This window comes from Elephas maximus, chromosome 18, assembly GCF_024166365.1.
Source record: "Elephas maximus indicus isolate mEleMax1 chromosome 18, mEleMax1 primary haplotype, whole genome shotgun sequence".
In the NCBI taxonomy this organism is placed as follows: Eukaryota; Metazoa; Chordata; class Mammalia; order Proboscidea; family Elephantidae; genus Elephas; species Elephas maximus.
Window position 1 is genome coordinate 14785882 of NC_064836.1, and position 23679 is coordinate 14809560.

Sequence of the window (23679 nt, forward strand, 5' to 3'; positions counted from 1 at the left end):
TGGATGGGGGAGGAGGTGGGAGAAGAGGGTGAGCCGGGTGGGCGGTGGGGCTGTATAATTTGCCAAACCCAGATCTGCTCCAGTAGATTACAGCACAGAAGAGCAAAAGTAGAGCAAATTGGGATCCCTGGCCCAGGCCTTTCCACCTGTCTGCCTAACAGGTCCAAGCCAGAACTGCTGAGGGAGGTGTAATGGAGAGCTCAGGGGTTTTTTTTGTTTTGATTAAGCTGTTTTTCTATTTCCACTCCCTACAGTCCAGGGAAGTGTATGGCAAGAACCAAAACCAAACCAAATCCGTTGCTGTCCAGTCGATTCCAACTCACAGTAACCCTATAGGACAGAGTAGAACTGCCCCATGAGGTTTTCAAGGAGCGGCTGGTGGATTCGAACTGCTGACCTTTATGGTTAGCAGCCGTAGCTCCTAACCACTAGCCAGGGCCCCTTCCGCAAGCAGAACAACTGAGGCTGTTTCCAGTCACCACTCTGTCTTTAATGGCGTGGTTCTTCCTGGCCACAGGGTCATCCCACAGACAGAATCAGGGCGTGGAGTAAGGGGAGTCAGAGACCCTCGCCCTGCCACATCACCAGTGGGGTATCACTGCACAAATGTCTCTGCACACAAAGCTTACATGTCATAGTGGATTTCCCCAGAATACAACATTCACATCACTGAAAATGGCCAGATACCTTTTTTTAAAAACAGAGCTGAGAACATAAAAATAAATAAGGACATTCTAGGGTCCGCAAAGTCCAGAGGAACAGACGTGTCCATTGTCAGTATCAGGAGCAGCTTGGTGGCGGGAGGTGGGAGTCTTTGAGGTCCAAGGTGGGGCCCAGAGGAGTCTGGGCCCCTTGAGATGAAGTCCATGCAGCAGCCTGAACCTTTTCAAGTCTTTAGCAGCGACCCCAGGGGGCCTGGGCCGGGTCAGGAGGATGAGACATTGGGGAGAACCTTTGAGGAAACAGAGGTTGTGTTCGCTTGCTCCTAGGAGAAATAGGGTTCACTCCTGAAGGCCATTCCCAGAATGCTGGGGAGCCCAGGCATGCTAGGGGGTACTACAGTCCAGCTCCAGCAGCTGGCAGAGATGGGAGTGCATGCTAGGACTTTCTAACCCACTCTGACTTGGCTTTTCTGACTGACTGGGATGAGGAGGAAAGCAGCTGCCCTCTGTGGGAGACGCCATGTTAGTCACTGCCATAGGGGAGACAGGCACTGATGGAGCACTCCTTCCCTATCTCTGCAGCCCCAACCTACAAGAAACAAGCCACCTGGACTCCACCAGGGACCTTCCCATTTCCCTCTGCTTCTTTACTCTTCTTCTATTCTTCTTGTTATGACAGGGCTGAAGACAGCAAACCCTCAAGGCACTGCACCTACCCACTTCCCGCATCCAGCCCTCCCCAGGGCTCCACTGCAAACCCTGTCAGCTTTTTGGGCTGGGGCCTTGGGCCCGTGAAAAGGAACTTTCCCCTTGGGGTGCAGCCAGTTACACCTTAGAGCCTGCCCAGGTAGGGCCACTCCCTCACCCTCAGCTGAGCTTGGAGCAGACCCCTCGTGCCTGTCGGTAGGCCTCTGTCACCTCCTGGCAGTCTGTCAGGGAAAAGCAGCTGTCCCCCAGGGAGTCCTGCCGCCAGTGCCTCAGGCGGCTTCCAGGACCCTCTGAGGGGGACACCTCAAGCCCCATGAGGTTGTCCACAGACACACAGCCCCGCAGCGGGGGCTCTGGGAGCCGTTCGGGCAAGTCTAGCTGTTCAAAGGACTCAGAGGACAGGATGCTGTCCTCACTCACAGCCCCTGAGGGGCGGCTGGGCCTGGCCAGAGGGTGCGGCAAGGCCAGTTCATCCAAAGAGCCGAAGGCGGCAGGGGCTGCGAGCTCGGAGGCTGTGCGGGAGAACTTGCCATTGTGTTTGAGGATGCCCTTGCGAAGGAGGAGCCCTGAGGCCTCGGGGGGCTTCTGCTCCACGGGGTCACCACTCACAAACACGTCCCCTGCGTCCACCAGCTCCCCAGACTCACTGGGCTCAGGGGAGGAGTAGTAGCCGGACTCCCGCTGCCGAGACTTCTTCAGGATGCCCTTCCTGGGTGGCAAGAGGGCGGCCTGCCTGGGGCTGCCAGGGGCAGGGGCGAGCTCCCAGGGCTCCTCCTTTGCCCCCTCCTCGGAGCTCGAGGACTTCTTCTTGAGAATGCCCTTTGGCAGCTTGAGGACGCCCTTGCAAGGGCGAGCGGCAGTGTCATCAGCTGGGTCCTTCTGGAGAGACTGGGCCATGTCATTCTCCTTGCGAGACTTCTTGAGCGAATGCTGGCGCTCCAGGGCTGTGGCGGTGCCCCCACCTCCAGGCGCATGCTGCTTGAAGAAGCTGCACACCTTGGCCCCATTCTCCAGGAGGGGCCGGGAAGAACGGCGGAGCCAGTCAGCCATGGAGGCCCGGGCAGAGTCACTGCTGGGGTGCCCGCTCTCGTGCAGGGTCTCCTGTTCCCCCACACGGGTGGCGTAGCCCCAGTTGACCCACCAGTGACTGGCCACATCCTCCAGGGTGGCTCGGCGGGTGGGGTTCACCATTAACAGCCACCGGATGAGGCCACAGGCATCTGGAAGACAGACGGCAGGGAGGGGCCTCAGTCTGGCAGCCTCAAGGATGGGCACCCCAGAGCTCCTATCCCACTGGCTCACCCCCATATGAGCTTAAGTCACTGCTCACTCCTGCACAGACATGTCCACTCCCACCTTGGTCTCTTACAGATTAAATTGTGTCCCCTAAAAATGTGTGCTATAAATCCAAACACCTATACCTGTGGAGGAGCCCTGTGGCACAGGCATTTGGCTGCTAACCAAAAGGTCAGCAGTTTGAATCAACTAGATGGCAATGGGTTTGGTTTTTGGTTTATATCTTTGGATGTAATCTCATTTGGAAACAGGGCTGTCTTTGTTATGTTAATGACATAGCAGTGCAGGGTGTGCCCTAAACCTAAGCACTTTTGAGATTAAAAAGAACATATTAGGCACAAAAGCAAGAAAGCACAAATATGGAAAGATTGATGCCACATGGAGATCACCAAGGAAGAGAAACTCAGAGACAAGGATTCCTCCTAACCCCAGCAGACAGAGACAGCCTACTGCTAGAGCCATGCCCTGAATTAGGACTTCTAGCCTTCCAAACTGTAAGGAAATAAAACCAGTCACTTGTGGTATTTCTGTTACAGCAGCACTAGATAACTAAGATAGTCTCCGTAAACGCCACGTCCCAGACTGGCTCTCCAATCCCCAGTTTTCCTGGATTGACTCCCCCAGTTTCCTCTTCTAACCCTGGTGGCGTAGTGGTTAAGTGCTACGGCTGCTAACCAAAGGGTTGGCAGTTCAAATCCACCAGGCGCTCCTTGGAAACTCCATGGGGCAGTTCTACTCTGTCCTATAGGGTCGCTATGAGTTGGAATTGACTTGTTTGTGTGTCAGTATCTATTCTCTCTCCCTCCCCTGAAATTTAACCCCCTGAGGGTGGGATTGTGCTCAAGGGAAAATCTGGGCTCTAACAGTCTTCTTTCTGTTTTCTACACAGTACATGAAAGGACAAAACGATTTTTGAGTACAAGGACAAAAGCAATAGGAAGTAAGACAGCAGCAGCAAAGGGGATCTATGCTGGCCCTTAGGAAGCAATTCCCAAACGTACTCAAGCATGCCCATAAGGGAAGGAAGAGATACTCCCTCCTTTCTCTGAGGTCGAAGACCCTGGAGACAGAGGATGATGGTTGGAGGTAGGTGGAGGGTGTCCTGGTCTACAGAGCATGCCAGTGGGCTGTGGTCCTCTTTGCTTTAGTGACTGTGAACGCCTGTTGAATTCCTGCATGAGGAATCAGCATCTCCACTCTGTCGAGAGGGACACCCAGGGCCTGGATGAGGACACCCACACCTCCCACTCACCGGAGGGTGTAGGCGGCTCCCGGTAGGCTCCGTTGCTGATCTGCTTTACCAGAGTCTTATGGTCGTTCCCATCAAAGGGCATGGCGCCGTGCACCAGGATGTAGAGGAGGACACCCAGGGACCAGCTGTCCACCTGAGAGAGACAGAGGATCAGCAAGGAGATCCACGAGCCAGAGGCTAGAGGGTTGCCAGCCTCACCACAGCACCACAAGAAAAGAGCCACGCTGGAGAACTCAGAGGCCAGTGTGCCTGCAGACAACCTCCTTGTAGCACCCAGGGGCAAAGGGGGCGAGGCTGTAGCAGAAGGGATTGGGGTTCATGGGAGAGATGCTGTCACTGCCTTTCCTTGGAGGGTGAGGGACAGCCACAAGCACAGAGCAGCAGCCAGGACATCCCTTCTGGGCCAGGATTGGGTATTTGGGGCTGATACCACCTCTAGGTCATTCCAGGGAGGCAGATTTGGTGTCAGGAAAGGTAATGGGAACTAGGAAGGTGAGGGAGGCAAAGAACTAGATGGAAGTTAGGAAATCAAAGTTCTAGTTCCAGTCTGCCATTCCTGGCTAGCGACCTGGCCAGTGTTTTGCCACCTACCTCACAGGATCTCAGGGCCTAGGTAATGACTAAGGAGGCTAGTGGATACGTACCTCTGGGCCTGTGTAGGGCTTCCCATTGACAATCTCCGGCGAAGCGTAGAGGGGGCTCCCACAGAACGTCTGCAGGAACTTGTCTTGATGGTATTGGTTGGAGAGGCCAAAGTCAGCAATCTGCAAGATCAGGTGAAACAGGGCATAGGTCACCCCAAGGCCTGGGTTGTTCGGCTGCTCTCGGCCCACCCTTCTCCAGACCCTGGGAAAACCCAGGCACCCAGCAGATAGGAAGGGTGCCCATACCCTGTGTGCCCTAACCTGTGTGCTGCCTACATAGTTCAGGCCCTGGAAGTGCCCTGTGGAGGCTGGGTCAACGAGGAACTCCTAGGCAGAGGGATGTGGGGAATCCAGGCTCCTCACTGTTCCCCAGACCCTGTGGCTCACACTGAACCTCACTCTAGGCATGCTCCCCTGCCCGTGCACAGCCTCCTGCCCAACAGGCCCGGCACCTTTGGGAAGCCCCCATTGCTGCGAGCTGTTCTTCTTCTACAAGCCTGCACTGTTTCCAGTCACTCACTGCAGCCCTGCTTGTCAGCTCTGCCTTTGAGCCAGATTGAACGCTTCCTGTGCTGACCTTCTGCCCTGCCATTCCTGCAGCTCCTAGCACAGGTATGACCCATAGAGAGGGCTCAATGGACCCTTACTGACTGAAAGAAGGGTCTACTAGATGGAGGCAGACAGCCAACTCCTCATGCCAAGGCCATGGCCCTCAAAAGCAAGCAAGCCCCATTACTGATTAGCCGTGCAAGGCTTGAGCTGCCTTCCTAGCAAAAAGCTCACCTCTCTGCCCATACCTGGGCAGGCCTTGGTGACAGAAGTCAGCCTGGCATAGCTGAGAAGCAACTGTGAGCAGGGCTGTGGCTACAGCCCAGAAGAAGAAACCATTTTATAGACCTCTCTAAGTCACCTGATACCAAGGACCTAAGAGACCCTGACCCTATCCTCTCAATCCCCAGAGAGACCCTTTCCCCACCTATCTTCAGATAGAGGCTGAGGCCAATGTCCTTTTGCTCCTGGCCTCTTCACACTCATCAGAGGGCTATGTGTGCCCAGGGTGGGGCAGTCTTGTTTATGCAACTCTGGCTCCTTCTTTTATTGTTTTATTGGCCCCTTATCGAGCAGTTATAACGAGGCAGCCCATCATGAGCAACCCATAACAGGCAGCTGACTGGTACAGATGGGAAAGTTTATGCTAGTACTGGTTATCTGGGCTTATTGGCTCTGGCTTCCCTGGTCAGCATCAAAGAAAACCCCACCTATTCTGGGAATTGGCTGGGTGATGGGAATGATCTCAGTGCCAGGGCACCTAAGGGCACGGTCAGGGGCCACTGGAGAAGAGACTCTATCCTGGGTTCAGGAAGATTCCGAGGAGAATCAGGGGTTAGAGTCACAGCCCTTCTCAGAGGCCTGCAGTGGCAGCTTCCCTGCTTGAGTCCCTGGCCAGCCCTTGCCATCCTCTCCTTCCAACCCTGAGATCTGAGATCATTCCATCAGCATAAACGTCTTCTGGTCTAAATTTAACTACTCAGGGATGGGAATCCAGCAGCTGCGGAAAGCAGGAAGCTGGCATCAGTGAGCCAGGTCTGTGGGGACAGGTGCCAAAGGGCTAGCCAATTGCAGCAGATCAAAGTGTGCACACGTGCAGGTGTGAGCACACACAGGTAGGAAGAGCTCAGGCCAAAGCTGACCCTAGATCACTGGCTGGGGAACCAGAAGACCTTGGCTCAGCCACTCGCCAGCTCTTGTGCAAGTCGTCCCTCATCTTGGGGTCTCAGTTTTCCATCCATAAAATGAGGGGTTGGAATGGATAATGGTTGAGGTCCCTACCAGTACTGATACATAAGTTTGAGCTTTGCTCAGCTCCTTCTAGAACCCCCTAAAGGTTTAGAGACTCTTGGCTAGGGACAGTGTAGAAAGGCTGAGGTGTGGTTCAGATGCTACTACAAGAAGTAGAACCCACCTTGATATTTCCACTGGCATCTAACAGGATGTTCTCCAGCTTGAGATCTCGGTGGACAACTCCATTCTGAAAGAGGGAGGGAGGAGAGTCAGGGGGAGGTCATGGGGTGGGGGGAGAGGGTAAGGGGCCTAGTCTGGAAACTGAGGTACACACAAAGGGAGCCAAATAAGTTGGAGCCCAGGCAGGCTAGGAACACCCATCTCTATTGGTGCATAGCCCAAGAAATCACACACCTGTCTGTTCCTGGAACAAGAAAATAAAAGTAAAAAAACCAACAACGTGTCCTTTTCTGAAGGTCCAGGATCTAGTCTTGCCTATGCTCCTGCCTCCCTGTGTGATCCTGGACAAGTCACCAAATCTCCCTGGTCCAAACCAGCCCCAGCACTCCTGGGCCCACCCCCAGGAGCAGGGCTGGGCAGGTGGGTGCTTACTTGGTGGCAGTAGGACACGGCAGAGACGATCTGCCGAAAAAAGTGGCGGGCGTCGGGTTCACTGAGGCGCTGTCGCTCACTGATGTAGTCGTACAGGTCGCCCTGGCTGGCGTACTCCATGACAATCACGATCTTGCTGCTGTTCTCAAACACTGCGTGGAACCAGGGCAACGTCAGGCACTGCTCCCAACTGGGTCACATGCTCCACCCTGACCCCAGGCATACAGAACCTCCCTACAGGGGTGTCTGCTGATGCAGCAGGCAGGCGGGTGGTCAGCAACAGCAGGAGAAGGACCTTTAAGGCTCTCAGCACCTTCCAGGTGCAATGAGGTAAGGCCAAGGGAACTGCCTCTCCTTCTCTCTCCTTGGAATTCCAGACTTTTGAGGATTCTTAAAGCTACCCTGGAAACTCCTAGGAAAGCAGTGACATCACTGGATGAGAATGAAAGGTCAGGATCTTTGGTTCAGAATCCAGTACCTTCTTGCCTTGCAACCTTGGGCAAATCCCTTCTAGATACAGCAGTGAGAATGCAGACATGGAGTTTGAATCCTGACCCCATCACTCACTAGTGGGTGACCTGGGGCTAGTTTTTCAGCCACTGTGCCTTAGTTCCCTCGTTTGAAAAGTGGGATAATAATGGCAACCTCCCAGGACTGGGGTAAGAAATAGATAAAAACTCAGGGATAGCTCTGGGGAAGGCTGAGTCAGCTGGCATAGAGTTTGGTGCATAAAAAAACAATAAATGGTACCTACTGTGATATTTTGGAAACCCTAGCAGCATAGTGGTTAAGAGCTACAGCTGCTAACCGAAAGGCTGGCAGTTCAAATGCACCAGGTGCTCCTTGGAAACCCTATGGGGCAGTTCTACTCTGTCCTACAGGGTCACTTTGAGTCAGAATTGACTCGATGGCAATGGGTTTTTGGGTTTTTACTGCGATATTTTAAGAGCACTGGTGACATAATGGTTAAGTGCTCAGCTGCTAACCAAAAGGTTGGCAATTCAAACTCACCAGCGGCTCCATGGGTGAAAGGACCTGGCAATCTGCTCACATAGATTGCCACTGAGTCAATTTCATAGGGTTTCCAAGACCTTCTCCACAGGAGGAAGATGTGGCAGTATGCTTTCGTAAAGATTTCAGCTTTGGAAACCCTATGGGGCAATTCTACTCTGTCCTATAGGGTCACTATGAGTTGGAATCAACTAAATGGCAGTAGATTGGTTTTTCGTTTTAATTAATTGACTGCTTGGGTTCCTGGCCTTGAGCCCGCCCTAGCTGGCTGGTCTCCAGGTATAGGAGGGGCCTTCTTGCTGCCTCAGACCTTGCACTGGCTCCAACTCCCTAAAAAGGTGGGGAGGGGCTGATTTGCCAAACTTGCCCTTAGCGGGGAGTGTGTCAGCACATATATGTCTATGACACTGTAACTGTGTCAGACAGGTCCTAGGAGTTTGGGCTGCTTAGCCAGGCCCAGAGCTACAGCTGCCTAACCTCTGAGGACTGCAGGAGACCTCTCCCGAGAGGAGTCCCAGATCCCACCCAGGCACTTGGATACATGGCCAGGACTGTGCTTTTCTCCAGGGATCCTGGGTGAGTGGCCCTGGTCTGTGGTGGCCTAGCCTCCCAGGTGGTACCTGGCTGACTCCCTGTGGTTCTCGATATCCCTACAGGGGTCCATGTAGCCTCTGTGCCATGAAATCAGGGATCAAGAGCAGCCAGGGTACATTCTGGAGAGTAGCTGGGTGAGGGATCAGCTCCTGGGACAGGGGCCACCCCTTAATTCACACCCTCTGAAGCCTACAGTAGGTTTGGGGGGTGCCCTGCCAGACACACAGTAACTATTTGAGAAGCCACATCCTGAGATTCAAAGTCAGTTCCCAGACCTAGCTGAAGACATGGGTATGGGGAGAATTCACACACGCGTGCACTGCCCAATCACCACGCTCAGCCTGGTTTAACCAATACTCTGCCTCTGCCCACTCCTCCCTGGGGGAAATCCACACAGATACAATTAGCGTTCTCAGCCACCTGCCTGGTCACTGCGTGGGACAGGCTCAGGCCACAGGGCCATGTCAGCGCTTCTGCCCCTAGTCTTCCTATGAGAAGAACCTGAGAGGTGAGACCTCCCTATTTCTTCCCACCAGGAATATTCAGAGAGAGGGCAAGCTGCAGGCTCGCTTCTCATTGTCCTGTAGCTACTAGTCCTTGTTTCCCATCTAGCTGACATTATGCAAAGGCTCCAAGCAGGCAGGTGTAAGTGGGAGGGTGGTCCCCCTCTCTCCCTCTTCCCCCCCTCTGGCTCGCTTTGTTGTCTGGTTCACAGGGAAGACGGCAGCTGGAATAGCAAAGCCAACACTGATGTCAGAGTAAGAGAAGGCTCACAGAGGTGAGGGGAGGTCGGAGCCAGCCCTGGGCAGAAATGACTAGGAATACAGGTCAGACTTGAGGGGGCATGGTTCTTGGGATGCACGAAGAATGGCACCCACACACCTGAGACAGGTACATGTCTATGTATGTTTAAGCCTCCCCCAGGATTGCTAAGTATCTAACTGGGTTGAGGAGGTGTGTTCAAGCAGGGAAAACCTAACAATAACAACAAAAATGAAATTCGTGAGTACCTGGTAACATTATCTAATTTGATCTTTGCAGCCACCCTGTGATGTAGGCAGGATATCCCATTTTACGAATGAGGAACTAAGGCCCAGAGATGAAATCAAGTGAGCCCATTTCTTCTTTACTTCTTTGGGTCATCCGTTCTGACTGGCCCCCCACCCCCCACAGACACAAAGACTCCCACCTCCCAGCTCCGAATGCCTGCCTCTGTACCTTCATGGATGGCAATGATGTGGGGGTGGTTGAGTGACGACATGATCTCAATCTCCCGTCGTATGTGCATCAGGTCTTGCTCATCTTTGATTCTGTCTTTCCGGATTGACTTGATGGCCACCTGGGAACAGAGATGCCGGCAGAGTAAGGAGAAAGGCCTGGCAGGTAAAGGCAACTCTGAGGATACTCTGGGGCCTTGGGCTCTGGTGGTCTGTCTACAGGTGCTACAAAGCCCACACGGTGCACCTGGAGAAGCCACTCTAGCCTTCACCGGGGTAGGTGGCAGAGAGGCTGGAGAGCACCTTCTCTAGAGAAGGTTCTGACCTGGGTCTGGTGCAGCTGATGCAACAGGAAGGCAGATGGACCAAGGGCCTCCTTATGCAGAGTCCACAGATGAATGGTGGTAACTACCTGCATCCATAAGGCTGATGCTGTGTGAGTGACAAAGCGAGCTTTTACTAGACCTGGTATTTCTAGTATACCATGAGGAAGAGGATTGGACCTTTTGACTACCATTGGATTCCTGATGCTGAGCATGGTGCGTGGCTCACAGTAGGCACTGAATAACCATTGGTTGAATTAGTAAATCAATGGCCCTCACAGTAGCCCTGGGAGATAGGCACAGAAAGTATCAACACTCCCATTTACAGGTGAGGAAACTGGGATACAACCCATTGCGGTCGAGTCAATTTCGACTTCTATGGTACAGAGTGGAACTGCCCTGTAGGGTTTCCAAAGCTACAGTCTTTACAGAAGCAGATTGTCACATCTTTCCTGCGGAGTGGCTAGTGGGTTTGAACCACTGACCTTTCAGTTAGCAGTCAAGCACTTAACCACTGCGCGACCAAGGCTCCTTTTTAAACTGGGACCCAGAGAGGTTAAATGACCTGCTCAAAGTCATACTGTTACTAACAGGCAGAACTGGAAGTTAAACTTTTTGCCATCTGATTCCAGGTCTGGAACATTTTCTACCACAATACCTTAACTTGCCATAAATAACCAGTCTCTTCAGTCTAGGTAAGGAATGTTTCCTCCCCGACAACAAATAAACAACTAAACAGTTAAACAGGATCCTATGGGTCTTATAATCTTCATCTGTAAAGGTGAAAAGCACCATATAAGGATTAAACCTCCCAGCTGGTACACGTGTGGGTTCAGGAAGGGTGGGGTGAGACAAGAGGAAATGGAGAAGGAACTGCCAAAATGCAGTTCAAGCAACTCTCTTAGAGATGGAGGTGTCACAGTCTCTTTCTCTGCTCCATCCCACTCAGGGGGCAGCTACCTAAGAGTGGACCAGCAATGTGGGGGCGGGGAGGGGGAGGGGGAGGGGGAGGCATGGAAAGGGGACAGTAACAGCAAGCAGGGCCAGAAGCCCATCTGGGAAGTCAGGAGACCGGGGCTCTTGTTGGACCCCACCACTGTCTGTGTGAGCAGATCCCACCCCTTCTCGGAGCCTCAGTTTTCTTTTCTGTGAAAAGATGTCTGAGGCGGCTTCCTATGAGCCATACAAATGTCATGGCGCCTCAGAAGCTGCAACGCTGGTATCAGGTGCTGGGGTGGGGAATTTGGGGGAGGGGGCTTGTCACAGGTCCAGTCAGTTCCTAGCAAGTCCTGTCCAAGGACAGGGATGGTAAACTTAAGACTTCCTCTTCATGGGAGACAGCAAGTTATGAGAAATCAGAAAACACAGATGAGGTAAAGAACTTCTCATTCTATTTCCCAGGAGGGTTTGCCTCCCCTCAAGATTCAAAGGGAAACAGAAAAAAGAAACCACTGCTGGAGGGGAGGGGCCGCTAATCCACTCTTTCACAGGGCTCTGGAGGGAGACAATGGCTTCCAGCTCAAGGGGACAGTGGGCCCTGGCGGCCTGTGTTCGCCCATCAGACAAGAATGCGGAACAGCCATAAGCCCATAAGGAGCTGCTCACAATGCCCGTGGCCCAGTCACCCCGGCAACGGGCCAGGGATGGCGTGCCCTCTGCCCGCCCCTTGCCTGGAATGGAGCTGCATCTGTGAAAGGGGGAGGCCCAGCTCGAGGGCCCTCCGTGAGCAGGGCAGGGAGGACAATTGTAGGCGACAATGGCAGGCCAGAGGGACAGTCACCATGGTGCCTTCTCCCAGGATGTAGGAGAGGCCCCGCTGTGGCTGCAGGGGACTGGGCTGCGCTCCTCCTTTCTCTTCACGCCCCGCCCCTTCTGCTTTAGACCATCAGTCTCCCCTGGTGAGCTGAGCAGAAAACCCCCTGGGCTTGGGGCTGGGTAGGGGGCAGGGGTTGAGTCCTCATGCACCACGAGGCATCTCCATCTTCTGAGTTCAGCCTGGAGGGTCACCCCCACAGAACTTTCTCTCTGCAGCTGGCTCCCACCACACTCATACACCCCCTCTTCCTGAAGGGAGATTTTAAGGACTAGCTCTTTTCTTCCTCGAATTCTTTTTTCTTAAAATCAGACAGCAATGGATGAAAGTGCTATGAGTGCTTCAGAGACAAAGGGCCATAAAAATTGTATTAAAAGAGTAAAATCATATGTAAGCACAAATCACGTTATCTAGACAATTATAACAGATAAAAAATACTGAGAGCTTAGGATGCATTCATATGCAAACACTAGGCACATCTTGGATATACAGCTGTGTACACACAAACATGCACCACAGTTAGAAAAGTTAGAACAAGCCTGGGGGCAGGGCTCTAATGAAGACGAGGCCTAAAATAAACGAAATTATTAGAAAATTAAAGGAGTCTGCGGGGTGGCCTCGGGGAGCTCTGGTGGCACAGTGGTTAACTGTTTGCCTGCTAACCAAAGCGTCAGCATTGTAAACCCACCAGCTGCTCCACGGAAACCCTGTGGGGCAGTTCTACTCTGTCCTATAGGGTCGCTGTGAGTTGAAATCAACTTGATGGCAAGGGGTTTGGTTTTTTTTTTTTTTTGGTCAGGGTGGCTAGGAGTCCCCGCGTGCATAGAGGGTGCACAAGTCAAAGGCCAAGGTCGGTTTCTTTCAACCCTGGGAGCCTATGGTTCTAAATCGGAAGTGTTCATCCTCAGTGAACAGTTTCATCCTCCTGCAAACTTGTACTCTGGCCTCAGGGAGCCAACTCAGGGACCCCCATGTAGCCACATTAGGTCCCAGGATGCCACAGCATGGCTAACATTTCTCTGGGTGGAAACAAGTTATGTCATCAGGCCTCTACTAGTCCCCAGGCAGGTGACAGACAAGAAGAACAGTGTGTCACTCCCCTGCTGCGGCTGGGCCACTGCTTCCCAGCCCATCCCAGCCCCACAGGCATCTGCTGGCCAGCCTGTAAACTAGGTATCAGCTCAGGCCTGCACCAGCTCAGGCCAACACAGAGCTCAGCATACAGAAAGCATTCAACAGTTGTTTGCTGGTGAACATAAATCACAAATAAATATTTATTAGTTAAATCACTGGGCTGATCCCTGCTGGTGGGCCCAGTACCCTTCCTCCCAGGCATGGGTGGAGAGTCAACCTTAGTTACAATGACCGATTTTCAGGGACCTTTGTTCTTACCTGCAAGATAGTTGGGCAACCATCGTCTAGAATAAAAATAAACTGACCTGAGCCAAGGAAGAAGGTAGAAATTGCTGGATGGATTGCCCAGAGGTAGGAAGGCTACAAGTCTCGACACAGTCCTGGTTCATCTGGGCATAATTATTAACAGTACCCTTTACTGTCCAAAGTCTCCAGGTTTACACATTATGTTCTACGGCCACCCTGCTCAGGGGGAGAAGGAAATCCCCGCAACAGTGATGAATACCCACTCAGTGGAGTAGGTGTCAAGCGCCCGCCTTTCTAATCCTTATTTGACCTGATGAAGCAAATAAGCTGTGAGCTATGCCATTTAGGACAAGTCACTTAAATTACCTGGCTAGCTAGTTTTAATTTCCTCACCTGAAAAATTAAGGATCATTGATTCTCTAAACATATGCTGAACACCTACTATGTGCCTGCCACTGTGCTGGGTGTTGGGGATTTAGACAAAAATCGGACAGTCCCTGCGCCAGGGCCCTCAATTCTGTAAGAGAACTGGAAGTTAAATCGACTCTGGTCTAGTGTGACGAGGGTGACAGGGATGGTTTCCTGCTCTTTGAGGGGCTCCAGGAGCACTGGAGAGAGCTTTCTTTGGCTGGGAGGGCAGGGAAAACCACCCTTAGGAGAAGGGCAACAAAGACATTCCAGGCAGAGAGAAAGGTCTAAGCAAAGGCCAGTAAGAAAGGAACCATTCCCGATTGTATGTACTTCTAAGCATCCTTCCAAACTCCAGCTTTCGACGCTGAGCTTCTTCAGACATGCGCCAGCTGTTACGATGCCAGGAGGGTACTTCACCAAGGACTGTGATAACGAGCTTGTTCAGAGGCCCTACATGATGGCCACGCTCACCTGCCTGAGCAAAATTCGTACCAATACCATCCCAGTGATTTTCTCGCCCTGTGGCTCTGCACATCGGAAGGACAGCAGGGAAATTTCCTATCCCGTTTTGCAAATGGCAAATGCCAGAGTCCAGGAAGGTGCGTGGACTCTTACAAGATCCTGCAACACATCAGAGGCAAAGTCAGGATCCAAGATGCACGGGTGCTGCTGGAGAAGCTGCCATCTCAGAAGACAAAGGTTCCTTGGAGATGCCCTGCCGTGTCTTCAGCTCCCTTCCTCCCACCCCTGGAGAAGGGAATGTCCCACACCTTGCGTTGGCCCAGGCTGGGCAGCGCCACCAGCTACCCCCTCCCATTACAGATATACAAACACACCCGCTTCTTTGCAACACTCCAGGAGAGGTGGATGCCGGGGCTCAGTTGGTAAACACTGCCTCCCTCCCAGGAACTCAGATGAGGAATGATCTGGGTTCCAGACAGGATGGTAGAAAGGCCTTAGAAAAAGAAGATCCAGGGATGCTGGTCCCAGGTACCAGGGTGAGGGTGCAAGCTGGACATCTCTGGTCATTGATATTGCCTGGAGTTGGAGCCAACATCCTGGACTCCTCTCTGGCTTTTCACAGGGCAGTTGCCGTCTGGAAGGCAGGGCAAGGAGCTGGGGATGACCCACTTAGACAACGGGGCAAAAGTTGGCCTGGCTGGGCTGGGCAGAGTGGGGATGAGCCTGGGGGGTAGATTAGCTATGCCTACAAACGTGCCGAGAGCCAGGCAGGGAGCAGAAGTGGGCTCTAAGAGGAGCCTGAGCTGCCTCCCCGAAGCCAATACCATGCCCGCCCCTTCCTTGCCACACGCCCCCCCAGCCCACTCTGCCAGGTTTCAAGGCAAGGAGCTTCCCTGCCCAGCCCTCTTGCGTGGTTTGGCTAGAGCCCAAAGACAAGAGTTGCCAGCAGCTAGAACCTCAATCTCTGCTGCTGAGCAGGCAGGTGCAGGAGGCGCCGAGAGGGCAGCATGGTGAGCAAGAGGCCTTGGGCCACTGACCATGCCCTTCTCTGGATCTAGGGCTGAAGGGGAGATAAGGACTTTGAACGAAGCAAAAATCAAAGTGGTTTGGCTTAAGGAAGCTGAGCACAATTCATTCTCTTGCTCAGGCAGGACAGACCCAGAATGGGGAATCTCCTCAGAAGAGGGAGGGGAGGATCTGATCGAAGCCAGCCTTGCTGGGATAATAATATTGTGTGTGCCAGATACTGTGCGAAGCACTTCACGTATATCATCTTATATAATCCTACAAGATTCCCATAAAGTAGGAATTATTATTACGCCCATTTTACAGATGAGGAACCTGAGATACAGGGAGGTTATACAATAACACAGTCAGGATTGGAACCCTTGCAATCTGACCCTGAGCTAAGCAGCCTTCCAGAAGGGTAAAAACCAGGAAAAGAGTGCAGTTCACCTACCCCAGGTCCCTCCACATGCTCAGTGTGTGGGGGTGGGCTTTGGTTCCCAGTGATTCCTCCATCTTAAGCATTGCCTTGAGCACTGGGAAAGGCAGCTTGAGTGCTGGAATGACAAACCACACTGAGGAAGCAAGCCCCTGCTCATGTCAAGACCAACTCCCAGCCCAAGCCTCTTAGCATTCGGTCATCCAGGGCCTGGGGTTGGCCAAGGCAGAGGCCTATGTTGTAGGCAGGTTGCAGGCATGCCACTAACCAGAGTAAGTCACACCTCCTCTCTGGGTCTCAGTTTCCCTTTGTGTCAATGAGAGGGCTGAATCATCTCAGTCGTTTTCAAACATTTTGAAATCCATGCAGCAATCCAATATATAAGAAAGAAAGCACCCCTACCCCAGAGCTGCTGCTCACGTGGCCTCCCTCATGGTACCCATTTGGAAGGTAAGAATTCCACGCATATCATCCCAAAGGCTTGGGGGACTCCACCATTCCAGGGGCCCCAGTATGTTTTTTCTCTTTGGGGGAAAGGGGAGGTCAGAGAAGCAGGCGAGAGCCACAGAAGGAAATGTTATTTGGATGCCAGGAATGTACTCAGGCAACCAGAAGATCCAGAGCAAATATTTGTTTTTCCTTTGATGCCCTTCTGGAGCAGCATTAGTCCCTCCCACCTGCTTGCCCCTCCCTCTGAACAATCCCATCTGGCCCCTGATGATCCCATCTAGGCAGGTTGGGAATGGGATGTGAGTTAGGAAAGTAGACAGAAAATTGGGATGGGAGTCGCTCAGCAGGCTTTCCTCTGAATCTAACCTCCACCAACAGTCTCAGCCCATTTTGGGAGAGGTCCTGGACTGCTCTTGTGAGCCTAACTCCACACTCCTGAAGTGTCCTGAGACACCAGGTCTCTCTCTTCAGGGAGGGTCCAGAGGCAGGATGGGGGTGGAGAACAGGATTGCTCTCCAGCAGAGAAACCACTGGCACAGCAGGGCGGCTGCTGTCCAACAAGGAGGGAGACCCTGAGCAAGTTCCCACCAGGTGGTGGACTGATGGGTCAGGGAGGTTCAGAGCAGGGCCTGCTAGACTGACCTTGGCTCCCTGCACGCTAGAGACAAGAGCCCAGGGAGCACCCTCTGAATTCTAATTCTCTCTTTTCTGATGTAATAAAAGCTGGAATCCCTGCCTAGAGCCACCGAGGTTTGAAAACTGAAAGCTGGTTTATCTCACTCTGGGATCAAATGAGACCTCTCTCTCTCTTTTTCTCTACCCACATACACACACACAGGCATGTGCAACAACTCCAATCCCAGTTTCTGGGCCACCCCAGTCTGCACGACTCAGTCTTCCCCCCAACAAGAGGAAGGAGGGACAAGGCATAAGCAGCTACTTTACCGCTAAGCCCTAACCCAGCCTGGGCCCAGCAGTCTCATGCCTGGAGCCTCATCGGTCCTTGCACTTTACAGAAAGAGAAATGCCAGGAAGTACACGATTGCCCAATAGCTGTAACCTGGCAGCGGGCAGCTGGGGACTGTGCCAGGCCTTAGCAGGAAAAACATACTCGATCCTATTGATAGGGCCACAACCCACTCCCTTTCTCCAACACCCACTCTCCTTCACCAATGAAATGACTTCTTGAATTTCAAACCAGCTACCGGCTGCAAAAGCAAACACAATCTGGGGAGGCGACCGCTGCCATAACCAATAAGGCAAACCATGGCCACACACACGCCTCACAACCAGAACTGGACTGGGTTTGGTGAACTATAACCCCTAGACCCCCTGGTTAAAATGTTAAATGTTAAAATTCAGATTATATCTGCCCTGTGCTAGACCTTCAGAATAAAATCCTCTGGATGTGGGACCAGAAAGCATACATTTTAAACAAGCATCGCTAGGTGATTCCCATGCACTTAAGTTTGAGAGCCCCTGCTAACCAACCTTTCAGGGCTGGCCCTTCCAGATTCAGATTTAAGTCTCACTTCTCCGGTTCTCTGGGTCACAAACACTTTAGTTCACCTTTTTATCTCGTTCAATTCTCAAAGCAGCTTGTGAGGGAGACTGTTTTCCCCATGTTTGTAGAAAGGGAAAGAAACTGAGAAGTACAGTGAGGAAGTGAAATGCTAAAGGTCACGTTATAACGTATATAATATATATACTATCTCTCTCACGCACACGAACACCTCCCACACCAAAATAATAGGACAAGTTTCCAAAAAGGCCCCAAACCCAGGGTATCATGGGACACAGCAGACCTTGCACCAGAGGCTGGTTTCACATTTAACAGAATAAAAACCCATCATCATGAAACTTCCCTCGATCTTCGAGCTGGAAAGGACCTAAGTGTCAGCTCCACTGCAGACCCACCCCGTGCAGATCTCCACAGCAAGCTCTTAGAACTGAGTTGGATTCCTCACTCATTTATTCAACCACACACGTATTTATTAAACCCTTACTGAAGTCAGGCGCCGTCTACTTCCTCTTTCTGTACTGGATAGTCTGTTCCAAGCAACATTCAGTTTAAGTCACCTCTTCCCCAGGAAGCCTTCTCCGTCCCAAACCAGGACACCAGCCCTCTTCTACGCCCGCACCAGCCGTCGGCCTCGCCGGTTCGGCTGTCATCGACGCTGCCTGGTGGTGGTGGGTTTCTCGGGTCCAAGGCTGCTGGCCTCCTAGGTCCACCCCTGTGCAGCGGCCCGCGGCCCGCGGCCCGCGGCCCGCGGCCCGCGGCCCCCGGCCCCCGGCCCCCGGCCCCGGCCCCGGCCCCGGCCCCGGCCCCCGGCCCCCGGCCCCGGCCCCGGCCCCGGCCCCCGGCCCCGGCCCCCGGCCCCGGCCCCCGGCCCCGGCCCCCGGCCCCCGGCCCCCGGCCCCCGGCCCCCCGGCCCCGGCCCCGGCCCCGGCCCCCGGCCCCGGCCCCCGGCCCCCGGCCCCCCGGCCCCCGGCCCCCCGGCCCCGGCCCCGGCCCCCGGCCCCGGCCCCCGGCCCCGGCCCCCGGCCCCCGGCCCCGGCCCCCGGCCCCCGGCCCCCGGCCCCCCCGCCCCCGGCCCCGGCCCCCGCCCCCGGCCCCGGCCCCCGGCCCCCGGCCCCCGGCCCCCGGCCCCCGGCCCCCGGCCCCGGCCGGCGTGGTCAAGGCTGAACGCCGGCAACTGCCCGAGCGCCGCCCGAGCCCCCAGCCTCCCTTCTCCGCTCCCGGCCCGCGGCGGAGTCCCGAACCCGCGGCGCGCCGCGCGAGGGAGGGGCACTCACCGAGCGCCCCGAGCTCTCCCGCGCCTTCTTCACCTTCCCGTAGGTGCCCCTGCCCAGGGTCTCCAGGAACTCGTAGCGGTGCCGCAGGTTGTGCTTGTGGTGGTGCCGCTTCACCGCCTGCTTCCTCATCAGCGGCTTGGGCGACTTGACGAGCCCGTGGGCCAGGGGCCGGGCGAGCTCTGCGGCCGAGGGAGCCGGCCCGGGGCGCCGGGGGAAAGCCACGGACTCCATGGCGAGCAGGAGGCCAGCGAGGGCGGCGGGGGAGGCGGCCGAGCGGGGACGGCTACAGGCCGGGACGCGGAGCCCGAGGCCGGGCCAGTAGCTCGCCGTCGCTCCGGACGGGGCTGAAAGGCGCCGCGCTCCAACCGCTTATAAAGGCTCCGGCGGCCCTGGCCACGCCCCCCGGCGCCCATTGGCCTGCTCGCCGGCGGAGCGCGACCCGGGCCTCCCGCACTGGCCCGCGCCGGCCTCGGCCCCGCCCCCCCCGGCGCGCCGGGGAGAGGTGTCAACAGAGCCCCGCCCACACGGGTCCTAGGGGTTCTTGGAGCGACGAGAAAGGGGAGAACGGGACGCGAGAGGAGGCTGCTGGGCGCGCTGGTACAGCTCAGGGCCGAAGCCTTACTCTGAGGGCCCTTAGAACTGCTCTGAGGAGCCCTGGTGATGCAGCGGTTAAAGCGCTGGGCTGCTAACCGAAGGGTCGGCGGTTCCAAGGCACCAGCCTCTTGGCTGGAGAAAGATGTGGCAGTCTGTTTCCTTAAAGATTTACAGCCTTGGAAACCCTATGGGGCAGTTCTACTCTGTCCTGTAGAGTCGCTTTGAGTCGGAATCCACTCAAAGGCGATGGATCTGATTTGATTTAGAACTGCTCTTGCCTCTGGGGGGCGCTCAGTCCTGGTTCTAGTCACCTATTGCCGTTCCATTGTGTTCTCGGTAGGCAACAGGCAATCTGATGGCAGTAGAGGCCACCAAAGTGTTTCTCCATCCCGAGTCATTTGCTTTCCCAAGCCAAAAATCTTTAAAGTCGCTCGACCGTTCTCTAAGTCCATAAAGGAGAAAGGGAATCTATTTTTCCTTTAAAGAAGAAAGTGCACAAAGGAGAAAGGGGAGAGTGATGGGGTGGGGGTGGGGGTGGGGACAAACTCCAGTCAAGTGGGAGAGCCGTCGATTCTGGGTTCTGGGTTGACCTGTCTTCAGTGAGATGAATTATAACTGGGTCCCAGAATACCATCGGGGAAGTTCTTGCCTCTTCATCAAAGGTTTTCGTCTCCGCGATTCTGGAGCCGGAAGGACTGGTGTTAGGTCATCCAGTCTGGCTTGTTTTTTGGTTTTTTTTAAATTGTGCTTTCAGTGAAAGTTTACAACTCAAGTCAGTCTCTCATACAAAAACTTACAAACACCTTGCTATATCCTCCTAACTGCTCTCCCCCAATGAGACAGCACACTCCTTCCCTCCACTCTCTTTTTTCCTGTCCATTCGACCAGCTTCTGACCCCCTCTGCCCTCTCATTTCCCCTCCAGACAGGAGGTGCCAACATAGTCTTGTGCATCTACTTGATCCAAGAAGCTCATTCTTAACCAGTATCATTTTCTATCCCATTGACCTTTTTTTTTTTTATTATTTTAAACCAACTTTTTGGTGAAAGTTTACACAGCAAGTTAGGTTCCCATTTGACAATTACCACACAAATTGTTCATTGACATTAGTTACATTTATCACAGTTTGTCCACATTCCCCTTAATTGTGTCTATACCCATTCGTATGTGCTCAAACACTTATTTTTACTTTGGTAAAAACACCCACGTTCAGTGCTGCTTTTCCTATCACCAGAAGTAACTAGTCCTGTGGGGTAAAGTGTACTTTCCCTATCCCTGTCCTCTCCCTGGTAACCACCAATGAATACTGGCCTCTCTAAATTTATCTGTTCTGTCTTCTTATAAAAGAGGAATCACATAATATTTGGCCTTGTGTGGTTGACTTCTTTCACTCAGCATTATGCCCTCCAGATCCATCCATGTTATAATGTGTTTCATGGACGCATCATTGTTCTTTACAGTTGTGTAGTATTCCATCGTATATATGTACCACAATTTGCTTATCCATTCTTCTGCTGATAGGCACTTAGGTTGTTCCCATTTTTTTTTTGCTATTGTGATGAAGCAACGAACATAGGGGTGCATATGTCTGTTCATGTCACTACTTTTACGTCTCTAGGGTATATCCCTAGGAGCGGGATTGCTGGATCATAAGGTAGCCCTATTTCTAGTTTTTTGAGGTGGTGGTGCACCATTTTCCATAGTGATTGTACCATTTTACAGTCTCACCAGCAATTGATAAGGGTTCCAATCTCCATACGTCCTCACCAACATTTGCTGTTATGTTTTTTTACATCAGTTTGGCTTGGTTTCTGAGGCCTGGGTCCAGAATCCCCATTCCGAGAGCTCATCTAGGAGTAAAATGAGAGCGTCCACAGGCTTCTGTCTTCCCTTTAAATGTGGGGCAAGATGGGTGAAAGGAATATCTCCCCTTCAGTCCTCCTAACAACCTAATCCTCTGAGGTGGGTACAGCTCTGCCCAAGGTCCCACAACTGGCAAGAAAGTGGTAGAGCTGGAATTCAGAGCCTGGTCTGTGGGGAGAAGTGGAGGGCAGCTAGCCTTGATCCCTTTCCCTGAGGGATACCCTTCCTGCAAGTGACTCAGAGCACTGACTGGGTCCCAGCTGTGCTGGGGGAAGCCCTTATCCAACCCCACCCCCCAAGAGGGTGGTGTCTCCAGCTGTCTATCAGGGCAAGTTGAAGGTCAAGAAGGACTAAATGCTCAGTGGCTGAATTTTGCATTCAGTGTCAGCCCACATTCCTACTTCTACTGTCCTTTCTAGCGTGAGTCAGGAATGGAGAATGGTTTTGTGGCCATAGAGGACCCACCTTATGCAGGAACGGCCACCCCATCGCCCTCTCAAATCCAGAGGGCCACAGGAGGTGGTAGCCCGTCTAACTCTTCCCTCTACCAGCCTTCTCTCTTTCTCTGGGTTAACTGTGAAAGTAAAATGAGGCCCAAGAGATAGCTTCCCTGACCTGCTGTTTACTTTTCCACTCAAGATCCGTGTATATTTCTGACCCAGCTAACTGGGGCCATCCAGAGGGACTGGGACTCTCAGGACGAACTATGGGTGACATATGAGCAAGAACAGGACTGAGTGTTGGGAAACCTTGAGTTCTAATCCTGACTCTGAAACTAACCCATTCTGTGGCCTTCTGACAATCACTTCATTCATTTTACAAATACTGGTGCCCACCAGTTCTGGGCCTGGGGCTATAATGGTGACAAGGTGGACAGGGTGTCTGCCCTCAGAGAACACTCAGCCTCTCGAGAAACAAACAAGCACAGTCTATATAGAGGGAGAGGTGTCCATGCTGGAGCAAGAGCAGGAGTGCCCTTGGAGTGTGTGAGAGTATAACGGAAAGAGGTTGGTCAGGGACATCTTCCTGGGCAGGGTCTTTTGAGCTGAGACCTGAAGGATAAATGGCAATTAGCCAGATAAAGTCAACATGTCTTTATAAGTAAGATGAAAGAATTATGCAGATGAACCTAAGATTCCCTTTCAGGTTTAATCTTGACCCCAGCTGTTCTCAACACCTTGCGCACTTTGTTATTGTTGTTAATTGCTGTTGAATTTGATTCTGACTCATGGTGAGCCCACGTGTGCAAAGTAGAACTGCTTCATAGGGTTTTCAAGGCTGTGACCTTTTGGAAGCAGATCACCAGGTCTATCTTCTGCTCTGAGTGTATTCGAACCACCAAACTTTGGGTGACTAGTCTAGTGCTAAACTCTTTGTGGACTACCAGGCACATAAAAGGTGCTCAGTAGATGCTTATGTAGGAAGGGAATGGATAAGCATGGAATCCAAAGGCTAAAATGAAAGCACCTGCAGAAGACCGGTTTTCCTCCATCATCAGCTAAACTGGGGGTGGCAGTGGGGGTGGATCTCCTGAGACCTCTAGGGTACTCCCCGCCCGCACGCTAGCTTCCTTTGACTAGAATCTGAATCCCCATTTAGAGACAAGGGATCTCCTCTTTCTCAGCCATGGTGTAGTTTAGCAGCCCAGGAGGGGCTGTGGTCAGGGCTTCCGTGCCACCTCGGCTGGCTGCTGTCTGTCCATGGCAGGCAGGGAAGGGAGGGAGACAGACAGATACAGCTGGAACTGCATGTGACTCGGAAATGATTTTAACTGCAGAAACTCAACCCTCAAATTCCTCAAAGGGGAGACCCTGTCAGTCTCTGATCCCTGATCCAGAGTACCTTTGGGGAATCTGCTTAAGTCAGGGGCTAGGCTGCCGGCAACCTCAGGGAATTCCTGGTCACGGGTGGAGAGCCTGGGCTGAGCTGTTCAGTACTACCTGGCCGCCGCAGTCTAGACCAGGGAGGGGGAAGGCTACGTGCCCCTCACCAGCCACCCGCTGCCTGAAGGGCCCTCAGGGAAAACTGCTCATCGGCCACCATGTGCTGCTCTGGGGAAACTGGGAACACATGTCTGTCCCTGTCCTCATAGTCCGTGTGTGTGAGGTGGGGAATCCAGGCTAGTGAAAGGGCAGCAGAGTAAGGACTGTGGTGAGACGTGAAACGCAGTTGGGAACACAGGTGGCAGGCATCCAGGTCACGCTTTGGGGTGAGAGTGGGGGCAAGGCAGGTCTCTAGAAAGAGAGCCATCTAAGATGAGTCTTGAGGGATGACTAAGAATTAGCCAGGCCTGAGTTTTTTTTTTTTTTTTTTAAGAGTGGGCGTGGGGGTTGTTCTTGTCGCCTTGGCTAAATTCAGCCAGACG

At 53.3% G+C, this 23679-nt stretch overlaps 1 protein-coding gene across 5 annotated transcripts; it reads right to left on the minus strand.

The window, feature by feature from the left end:
• Positions 1–468: 468 nt before the first annotated feature.
• On the minus strand, positions 469–19189 carry NUAK2 (NUAK family kinase 2). 5 transcript variants are annotated; one of them, XM_049858436.1, is made up of 9 exons: positions 18858–18929; positions 18068–18242; positions 15627–15729; positions 9780–9900; positions 6957–7108; positions 6526–6591; positions 4563–4682; positions 3919–4051; positions 469–2590 (listed from the first exon to the last, which is right to left on the minus strand). In XM_049858436.1, the coding sequence occupies exons 4-9, from the start codon at positions 9847–9849 to the stop codon at positions 1530–1532; spliced, it is 1602 nt and encodes a 533-aa protein (XP_049714393.1). In that variant the 5' UTR covers positions 9850–9900; positions 15627–15729; positions 18068–18242; positions 18858–18929; the 3' UTR covers positions 469–1529. The 5 variants fall into 5 exon arrangements, with proteins under 5 accessions (XP_049714393.1, XP_049714392.1, XP_049714394.1 ...); XM_049858435.1 differs by lacking the exon at positions 15627–15729; XM_049858437.1 differs by lacking the exon at positions 15627–15729 and having other exon boundaries at positions 18068–18110; positions 18858–18914.
• Positions 19190–23679: the final 4490 nt, after the last annotated feature.

What these genes read in the sequence shown, in the direction of transcription:
- NUAK2 (XM_049858433.1), bottom strand. Translation starts at nt 19,088, where the DNA reads ATGGAGTCCGTGGCTTTCCCCCGGCGCCCCGGGCCGGCTCCCTCGGCC. An exon ending in GGGAGAGCTCGGGGCGCTCG is followed by an intron (nt 9,901 to 18,857) that starts GTGAGTGCCCCT and finishes CTCTGTTCCCAG; the next exon opens with GTGGCCATCAAGTCAATCCG. An exon ending in AGCCCTACACAGGCCCAGAG is followed by an intron (nt 4,052 to 4,562) that starts GTACGTATCCAC and finishes TGTCTCTCTCAG; the next exon opens with GTGGACAGCTGGTCCCTGGG.